The sequence below is a fragment of the Heterodontus francisci genome, chromosome 30 (assembly GCF_036365525.1).
Source record: "Heterodontus francisci isolate sHetFra1 chromosome 30, sHetFra1.hap1, whole genome shotgun sequence".
Taxonomy (NCBI): Eukaryota; Metazoa; Chordata; class Chondrichthyes; order Heterodontiformes; family Heterodontidae; genus Heterodontus; species Heterodontus francisci.
In genome coordinates this window covers 29,396,672-29,406,334 of record NC_090400.1, presented here as the reverse complement: position 1 = coordinate 29,406,334, position 9,663 = coordinate 29,396,672, and the positions used below count along the sequence as shown (strand labels likewise).

At 43.9% G+C, this 9,663-nt stretch overlaps 1 protein-coding gene across 1 annotated transcript in view; it reads left to right on the top strand.

The window, feature by feature from the left end:
- The first annotated feature begins 217 nt into the window (after positions 1-217).
- Positions 218-9,663, top strand: part of galnt17 (polypeptide N-acetylgalactosaminyltransferase 17) — a 388,163-nt gene continuing 378,717 nt past the window's right edge. Inside the window, exon 1 of the mRNA XM_068010281.1 lies at positions 218-1,306. Within this exon, the coding sequence (XP_067866382.1) occupies positions 1,072-1,306 (235 nt within the window). The 5' untranslated portion in view covers positions 218-1,071. The remainder of the gene's footprint in view (positions 1,307-9,663) is intronic.

The following is a 9,663-nucleotide window of genomic DNA, read 5'->3' as shown; positions in this document are numbered from 1 at the left end:
GTCACATCTCTACATTACAACAGTGACTACACTTCAAAAATATTTAATTGGCTGTAAAGCGCTTTGGGGCATCCTATGATGGTGAACGGCACGATATAAATGCAATTCTTTCTTTCTGCATCCACTCCGGATTTTATTTGACAGCCCGTTCGTACTCCGTTCCGTCGATTACTTCATACCCTCCCACATCGCTGCAGACTCCACTAGGCTGAGGACGGAGCTCCAGCCCAGCTGCATTCATCCTTCCCTGTAGAACTGTGTACACTGTGTGTGTGTGTGAGAGAGAGATCAGCTCGCCGGCAAGGGGAGCACCATGACATGCAGCTCCTGCTGTCCTTTCCTTACTCTGAGCTGTGAGAGGGAAAAAGCGCGTTGACACGCATCTTGGATCCAGGCGCTCACCCAGCCGAGGCTGATGTAGACACACATGCCGTGGATTTATTTGCGGGGAACTGAATGTCAGGGTATTTGAAAGTCGAAAGTGCACAGCAGCAGCCGGTTTCTGCTGCAGTCCGGCCAGCATCTCGTTAATTTCACCAGCGTGGCGAAGGTCAGTTTCATCCCCTTGGACTTGTCACTTTCAATCCCAATCGGTCAACTTGAGAAATGTTCTGAACAGAAGCGGTGTCATATTTTCCTGGCCGGAATTCCTGGACCGTTAACTAACAACAACCTGTGCATTCCTTGATTTCCCCATTTCACTGTCCTCGGACTGTTTTAAACGAAAAAAAAATCTCATTTTACAGGCGGTGTGTTGTGCGAGACACAAATCTCTGCTGCGATTTTAACCACCTGTGATCAGTAGATAAAGTCCGCCGGTTGGAATTGCTGATTTGAGTTAGTTGACTGCGATTTTCCTGTTTATGGACACCAATATCAGGAGGATGGAGGGGTTTCCAAATTGAGAACTGACTGTGTCACAAACGCTAAGATTTAACAGACCCGCGATTTGCACGGTTTTCCTTCGATTGGCGTTCATCCCTTCCTTGAAACTCCGAATTTTTACCAACAGCAAAACCAGACTGCCAGTAAAACGCAGGGTTTATTTCCTGTCCCCGCACTACGGGTTTGATGGCTTCTCTTCGCAGGGTGAAGGGGCTGCTGATTCTCAATCTTGTGGCTGTGGTCGGCTTTTTGCTGTTCCTGGCTCGGTGCAGGGTCCCTCTCAAGGGACGGGAGTTGGTCCAGGCGGCGCAGAGCCGAGCCGAATCCAGCAACCTGACATCCCGAGGATCGCCACCTGTCCAACAGGCAGTGCTGAAGAGGCTGTCGCTGCTGGAGGACATCGTCTACCGCCAGCTCAACGGTAGGGAACGCTCAGACTCACTTCAGAGCAAGTACCCAATCCCATCTTCAATATCCTACTCTTTTAACAGGCAGCTGGTATCCGATCTTAGTGCTCGCGCTCTTATTTAGAAGGTTCAGTACCTAGGCTGACACTCCCGTGCAGTACTGTCTTTCTGATGATATCTTAAACCGTCCTGGCTAATATTTATCCCTCAACCATCACTAAAACATCTGGTTACGATCACCTTGCTTATGTGGGAGCTTGCTGTGCACAAATTGGCTGCCCAGTTTCCTGACGCTGACTACAGTTTAAAAGTACGTCATTGACTGTCCTGAAGTAGTGAAATCTTTAGTTTACTGAAACCTATCCCTATGAATGCAGATCCTATATTTAAAAGATCTGAGCTGAACTTCCAAGTGCCCCATCTTCACTATATAGGGAGCGAGCTAAAATTGTATTAAGCTAGAGTAGAGTAACATGCAGTACAGGGTATAACTCACAAAGAATTATTTCCTGCTCCTAGATCTTTCCTCCTCTGCACTTTGAACCCTTGACTCCAATTGTTTCCCTGTTCACTTTTCTGCGAATGGCTCGTTCTCCAGGTCACATTAAAATAGCACTTTGAAGTTGAATTTTAACATGAGCTTAGTTTTTCAGAGATATTAAATCCTGACATAAATAATTGAGGTAAGAAAAGAGAAAAGAGGAACAGAAGAGAGAGCCCTGAAGAAGTACACAGTGGTGCAATACAAGTCTAGGTTTGAGAGCCAATATCGACTGAAGTCATATGCAGTCTACTCCTAATAATTCAAAATCATTGTTTAGCACTTAAAAATTGCATTAGCCCATATTTTGAATTACGCAATGGAGTGAACCCAGCAAAGAGGGCTGAAAAATGAATTATGAGATAATTTGAATTAAGAGGAGTGGACTGTGTCAGCTTCCCCAATATAATGAATCATTCATAAAACACTTTCAGTAGATTCCTGTTGGGAGAAACTGTGAGCATGGCCAGAAGAGATTGGTATTGTTTTCAGTAGAGGAAACATCAATAGTTGTTCTCTGCCCAAATGAGTGAAGCTGGAGTCATACTGCAGTTGGTGAGGAACTGTCTCCTAGAAGGGGTTTGTAACTCACAGCTTCAGTGCACTCAGATTCTTCTGTGATTTACTGTCACTTTCACATTAGCCTTGGTTCAGTGGTACTATTATTCAACCAATTGTGGAACCAAGGATCTTCAATAAAACTGAAATCATTGGGGATCAAGAGGAAAATTCTCCAGTAGTTGGAGTCAAACTTAGCACAAAGGAAGATAGTTGAGGTTGTTGGAGGCCAGTCATCTCAACCCCAGGAAATCACTGTATGGGTTCCTAAAGACAGTGTCTTAGACCCAATTATTTTCAGCTGCTTCATCATAAGGTCAGAAATGGGACCGTTCACTGATGATCTCATAGTGTTCAGCTCTATTCGCAATGCCACAGATAAATGCTCGCTGTAGTTCTTGATTGAAGAAATAATCTTGCGCTTCTCTGCATTCAAGTTCCTTTGATGGGAGTTCAAATTCAAAAAAGACTCCCAGGTTGCCCTGCAGGTTAGTCATGTGACTAGTTCCTTTATGGAATAGTCTCTTCAACATCCTTTGTTGGAAGTTCAAATCCAAAAGCTCCAACCAGCTAGACATGTGACTAGAACTGGTTTGACCACTTCTGTGTATTGGAGAAACAGGGACTGGCTCCCTTTGTTTCCACTTTGTCTTGTATTATGCAAATATCCTTTCAGTCAGAGATTGTAATTATTTTATGCTTTAATGTTCATGTGGCAAAATAATATGTGCTTCAGTCTTGGCAGGTGGGGTTTTCCTGACATCGCCAAACCCAGGGAATGAAATGTGATTTGAAGAAAATGGTGCATTTCATTACAGAGTTTGAGAGAAATAAAAGATACAGAAAGAAAACCATGCATTCCTCTCATTCATTTCCATTCATTCACCAGTCTTGAAGTTCATTAAGATGGTCTGTTCTGGGTGCCAGGGCTGCTTTAATTTCCCCTTTTTTCTCCTCCAGGAGAGTAAGTAGGGGGTGGCTCTATCCTGAAGTCCCTGATTCCTGCAGAGACATTTGGCTTCAGGGGATGGGTGGTTCCCTTTTCCTCTGACTGTGGGGGAGGAGTCTCTGTTACTCTCCCCTTTGTTCTCTGGGACACTTCTACCTGCAGGTGTTTGTGCAGACTTAACTGCATTTTCCAGTGACCCTTCGACTAGGTGAGGCATCACCCTCACAGTTTCTCTATCCCCTAGAGGTCTCTCTTTGTCTCTGCAGGTTCCTGTAAATGCTGTTAGCAACTCTGGTGGGGTGCTTCTAGATTCTGCATTTACATAGGAGGATGTGGGGGTCTAACTTTTCACATTTATTCTGGGTTAGGTGGTATTGGTTTTCATCCAGGATTCTTTCTGGACTTCCTTTAACTTGCCCTCTGGGTCACCTTTTCCTCTTCCCTTTCTAAACTTTTGCCAGCCTTGTGCCTGCCTGTCCCCTTTTGTTCTCGGCCCTTACAGTTTGCCAGCTCTCTGCTGGAGGGTCCTCCTAACATCGATACACGACTTAGGGCTGCAGGTTTCACTGTAGGTTGGGGTTTTCCCTCAACCTGGCATATATGGCAACTCCTGCAGTACTCCACCACATCTTTGTGGAGTTTTGGCCAGTTAAACTGCTGCCTTATGCGGGTTTTGATCTTTCGACTACAGCCATTGTAGTCTCGTAGGCTCTTCTTTTTCTCCCCGGTACCTCTGTGGCACCACTAACTGGTGAACTACTGTCCACGCCTTGCCCTCAGGTCTGTGAAGAGGACTCCATTTCCTCATCAGTACCTCATTCTTTAAATAAAAGCAATCAGGGACACCCTCTGCTTCACTTTCAGATTGGGCTGCCTGTGCTAACCCTCGCAATACTGGGTTAGCTTGCTGAGCCTCACTTAGGGAAAATCCATTTTATTCATTCCCTGGGTCTCGTACCTTTCCAAAGAAAGTCTCAGTCAGGGAGACCTCATGGTCATCTGCCTGCAGTGTCAAAGCAGTCTACTCTGGGGGAGCTGGTTTGATTATGGCCTGACTCATTACACATTCAGGGACTCTGCAAGAGACCGTCTCCTGAAACTGCCTGGTCTCTCTGACCTCCTGCGGTCTTTCTTTCACCACTGAGGGGGCTACCACCTTCACACCCACCAGATCATTACCTAGGAGCAGGTCAACCCCATCCACAAGCAAACTAGGGACAATCCCTGTGGTCATCGGTCCCAAAACTAGGTCACACTACAGGTACAGGCATACACTACCCTCCAATACCATTCACCACCATTTTGGTGTTCACTGCATTCTCTGGGGGAAAGGTCAGACCTTTTCCCAGTAAAAGGGATCTGGTGGCCCCTGTGTCCCTGAGAATCATTATGGGCTTGCTTGCCCCACTGGAGAAATGTGGGGTTACTTTCCCTTCAGATACAAAACACTGATAACCTTCAGGAATCCGATTACCTTTTCCTGCCCTGGCCATAGTAAGCTTCCGGAGTTGCACCCTTCCTGCAGTCAAAGCCACAGCCCGTTCCCTGTTTTCCATCAGGCCCTCGTCTTCACTGAGCGGGTGTGCCCTGATTAACCTTACCAGTTTCCCCTTTAATTTCCAGCAGTCAGCTTTTAAATGACCTGCCTTCTTACAGTGGAAGCACACACGTCTCCGGGTCTCACTCTTGCTCACAGCACCTTCCTTTTTGGCTGGAGGAGGGTCCCTGTGTCTCCTGCTTTCCTTTCTCTCCCAGGACTGCTTAGACTTCTATCACCTTCCCACCCTTTGTTCTTCACAAATTTGTGGGGGTGATCAGGAAAGGTTCTCCCCTGGGAAACCGACTTATAGATTAAAGAAAATTCATCGGCCAGAACGACTGCTTGCCGAGCTCCCTGAACCCGCTGCTCCTCGACATGAGTTTTTATTGAGAATGGGAGAGTTTTTAAATTCCTCTAACAGGATTACTTCTCTGAGAGTTTCATAACTGAGCTGTATTTTTAAAGCCCTCAACCGCTGGTCAAAAGCCAGCTGCTTGCTTCTTTCTAATTCCAGATAGGTTTGATTGGCTTGCTTTTTGAGGGTTCTAAACTTTTAGCGGTAGGCTTCGGGTACTAATTCATTTGCCCCAAGGATAGCATTTTTGGTCAGTTCATAGTTTGATGAACTCTAATCTGGCAGCAAGGAATAGACCTCATGGGCTTTTCCAGTTAGTTTGCTTTGTAGTAAAAGAGACCAGGTTTCAGCTGGCCATTTTAGCTGCCTTGCCAGTTTCTCAAAAGATACGAAAAACGCTTCCACATCTTCCTCATTGAATTTTGGAATCAATTGGGTGAGCTTTAGCAATCTTGTACCTAAGCCAGAATTCTGATCTTCTATATTGGCCATACTTTCACTAGGGTTACTCTGTAGCCTGCTAGCTAACTCAAGCCACTTCAGATCTCGCTCTTCGGATTCTTTCTCGAATATCCTTTTTCTCTCTCACTCCTCTCTCTCTCATTCCTTCTCCTGTCTTTCTTCCCCTCTCTCTCGTTCATTCCCCGCCTTTATTTTTCTTCACCTTCCATTTGGAAGGCTCTTTCTTTCTCCCTGTCCTGCCTCTCTCTTTTTTCTCTAATTCAAGTTTCCTTTGTTCCAATTGTATCTTTGCTAGGAGTACCCTGTCTGGGTCTGCTTCTAACACCGCTTCTGCCTCGTCAGATTCAAGGGAAAAATGGCTAGTTACTGGCCTTAGGAGTTCAGACTTCCTAGCCTTGCCACGTACAGTGATCCCACACTGCTCAGCCATTTTTCTCAACTCCTCCATAGACAGTGCTTTTAACTTATCCCAAGTTACTTCACCCTGGCTTGGAGACCTGCTAGTTTCAGTTGCAGACATGTTAGCTTACAATCACACAACACCACAAGAAAACCTGTATTGATTTGTTCTTTTTGATTGGGAACAATTTGGCTTCCCACTTCAATTTAACTCATTTGTCTGTGGGTAACAATCCAGATGCTAGCACCCAATTTCTGTTATGACCAGGTGAGCAATGTGTCTAGGGGTCTTTGGCTGTCTTTACCTGGTCTTATTGTAACAGGGTTTAATTTTAAACACACTGTGTTTTGAGCTCCCCTTTGTGTGAATCCTTGTTCACAGTTTCCAATGATAAGGCAAAGAACTAAGCACACACAGGCTTTTTTTGGTTTAAAGCAGAAAGATGAAAATTATTAAACTTAAACTCTAATAATTTTCAGGATTATGAACGCTCACGCTAGCATGCGCACATGATATAAGCATGCACAAATAGAGATAGAAAGGAGAAGAAAAGATAAGTCGAACAGTTTGAAGCAATAGCTTGTTACTGTTTCTCGAGTTCGTTGTACTCCTTGATTGAAGAAATAATCTTGAGCTTTGTTGGGGCCCAGTATTAGTCTTCTTAAAACCTTGTTCACGTGGAAAACCTTTCTCTCTTTGAGTTTCACGCGTTTTCACAGATTCTGTTCCGTGGGAAGAGATGAAGGCAGGCAGACAGGCAGGAGATATTTTCAGTTCCAGGACAGGTCTTTACTCCATGAGCACACGCTTTCTCTGAGTTCAAATTCCTTTGATGGGAGTTCAAATTCAAAAAAGACTCCCAGGTTGCCCTGCAGGTTAGTCATGTGACTAGTTCCTTATATGGAACAGTCTCTTCAACATCCTTTGTTGGAAGTTCAAATCCAAAATTTCCAGCCAGCTAGACATGTGACTAGATCACTTCTGTGTATTGGAGGAACAGGGACTGGCTCCCTTTGTTTCCACATTGTCTTGCATTATGCAAATGTCCTTCCAGTCAGAGATTGCAGTTTTTTTACATTTTAATGTTCATGTAGCGAAATAATGTGTACCTCAGTCTTGGCCGGTGGGGTTTGCCTGACACGGTGCATAGACAATGGATAGTCTTCAAAGAATGATTACATAGTTTACAGCAACTATACATTCCTTCAAGGCACAAAACCCCCAAAAGTAAAGGCAGTCTACCGTGGCTAACAAAGGAAGTTAAAGATTGTATAAGATTAAAAGAAAAAAACTATAAAGTTGCCAGAAATAGTGGTAAATGTGAGGATTGGGAGGAATATAGAATTCAGCAAAGGAGGACCAAGAAACTGATAAAGAAAGGGAGAATAGAATATGAATATAAACTAGCAAAAAACTTGAAAACAGACTGTAAACACTTCTGTAGCTATGTAAAAAGGAAACATTTGGCTAAGACAAATGTGGGTCCATTACAGGCAGAGTCAGAAGAATTTATAATGTGGAATAGAGAAATGGCAGAGAAGCTAAATGATTACTTTGTGTCTGTCTTTCCTGAGGAAGATGCAAGAAATCTCCCGGAATTAGCGATCCAAGGGATTGGGGGAATGAGAAATTGAAGGAAATTAGTATTAGTAAGAAGGTTGTATTGGAGAAATTAATGGGGCTGAAGGTTGATACGTCCCCAGGACCTGATATTCTACATCCCAGAATGTTGAAAGAGGTAGCTATGGAGATAATGTATGCATTGGTGATCATCTTCCAAAATTCTATAGATTCTGGAATGGTTCCTGCAGATTGGAAGGTAGAAAATGTCATCTCACTATTTAAGAAGGGAGGGGGAGAGAAAACAGGGAACTGCAGACCTATTAGCCTTACATCAGTAGTAGGGAAAATGTTAGAATCTATTCTAAAGGATGTGATAAATGGATGAGGATAATAATGATCTGATTGGGCGTAGTCAGCATGGATTTATGAATGGAAGATCATGTTTGATGAACCTGTTGGAGTTTTTTGAGGATGTTTTTGAGGAGAATTGATAAAGGGGAGTGGGTGGACATACTATACTCGGATTTTCAGAAGGCTTTTGATAAAGTCCCCCACAGGCGGTTGGTTAGCAAAATTAAAGCACATGGGATAGGAGATAATATACTGGCATAGATTAAGTATTGGTTAACAGGCAGAAAGCAGAGAGTAGGAATAAATGGGTCATTCTCATGTTAGCAGGCTGTGACTAGTGGGGTACCTCAGGGTTCACTACTTGGGCCCCAGCTGTTCACAATATTTATTAATGATTTGGATGTGGGAACCAAATGTAATATTTCCAAGTTCACAGATGACACAAAACTAGGTGGGAATGTGTGTTGTGAGGAGGATGCAAAGTGGCTTCAAGGGGATTTGGACAGACTTAGTGAGTGGGCATGAACGTGGCAGATGGAATATAATGTGGAAAAATGTGAGGTTATCCATTTTGGTTGGGGGAATAGATGTGCAGCGTATTTCTTAAATGGTAAAAGATTAGAAAGTGTAGATGTACAAAGGGACCTGGGTGTCCTCATTAATAAGTCACTGAAAGCTAACATGCAGGTGCAGCAAGCAATTCGGAAGGCTAATGCTATGTTAGCCTTTGTCGCAAGAGGATTTGAGTACAGGAGTAATGAAGTCTTGCTTCAATTGTATAGAACCTTGGTTAGAACACACCTGGAGTACTGTGTGTAGTTTTGGTCCCCTTACCTTAGGAAGGTTTTATTGCCATAGAGTGCAATGAAGGTAGGACTGTCCTATGAAGAGAGATTGGGGAAACTGGGCCTGTATTCTCTAGAGTTTCGAAGAATGAGAGGTGATCTCATTGAAACCTACAAAATATTTAAAGGGATAGACAGGGTAGATGCAGGTAAGATGTTTCACCTGGTTGGGGAGTCTAGAACCAGGGGACACAATTTCAAAATAAGGGGGAAGCCACTTAGGACAGAGATGAGGAGAAATTTCTTTACTCAGAGGGTTGTGAATCTTTGGAATTCTCTACCCCCAGAGGGCTGTGGAATTTCAGTTGTTGGAGTATGTTTAAAGTAGAGATTGATAGATTTCTAACTACCAATGATATAAAGGGATTTGGGGATAGTGTGGGAAAAAGACATTGAAGTGGATGATCAGCCATGATCATATTAAATGGGGAGCAGGCTCAATGGGCTGAACGGCCTACTCCTGTTCATACGTTCCTATTACCTAAACACCTATCCCCTTCAACACTGATGTGCTGTGGCTGCAGTATGCCCTATCTACAGGATGCACCACAGCAATTTGCTCAAGCTTCTTTGGCAGTACCTCCTAAACCCGTGACCACCACTGTCTAAAAGGACAATGGCATCAGATGCATTGGAACACCTTCACTTCCAAGTCGCACACCATCCTGACTTGGACATGTATTGCAATTCCTTCATCATAACTGAGTCAAAATCCTGGCATTCCATACTAACAGAGCACCTTCACTAAACAGACTTCAGCGGTTCAAAAAGAAAACTCACCACCGTCTTCTGAAGAGCAACTATGGA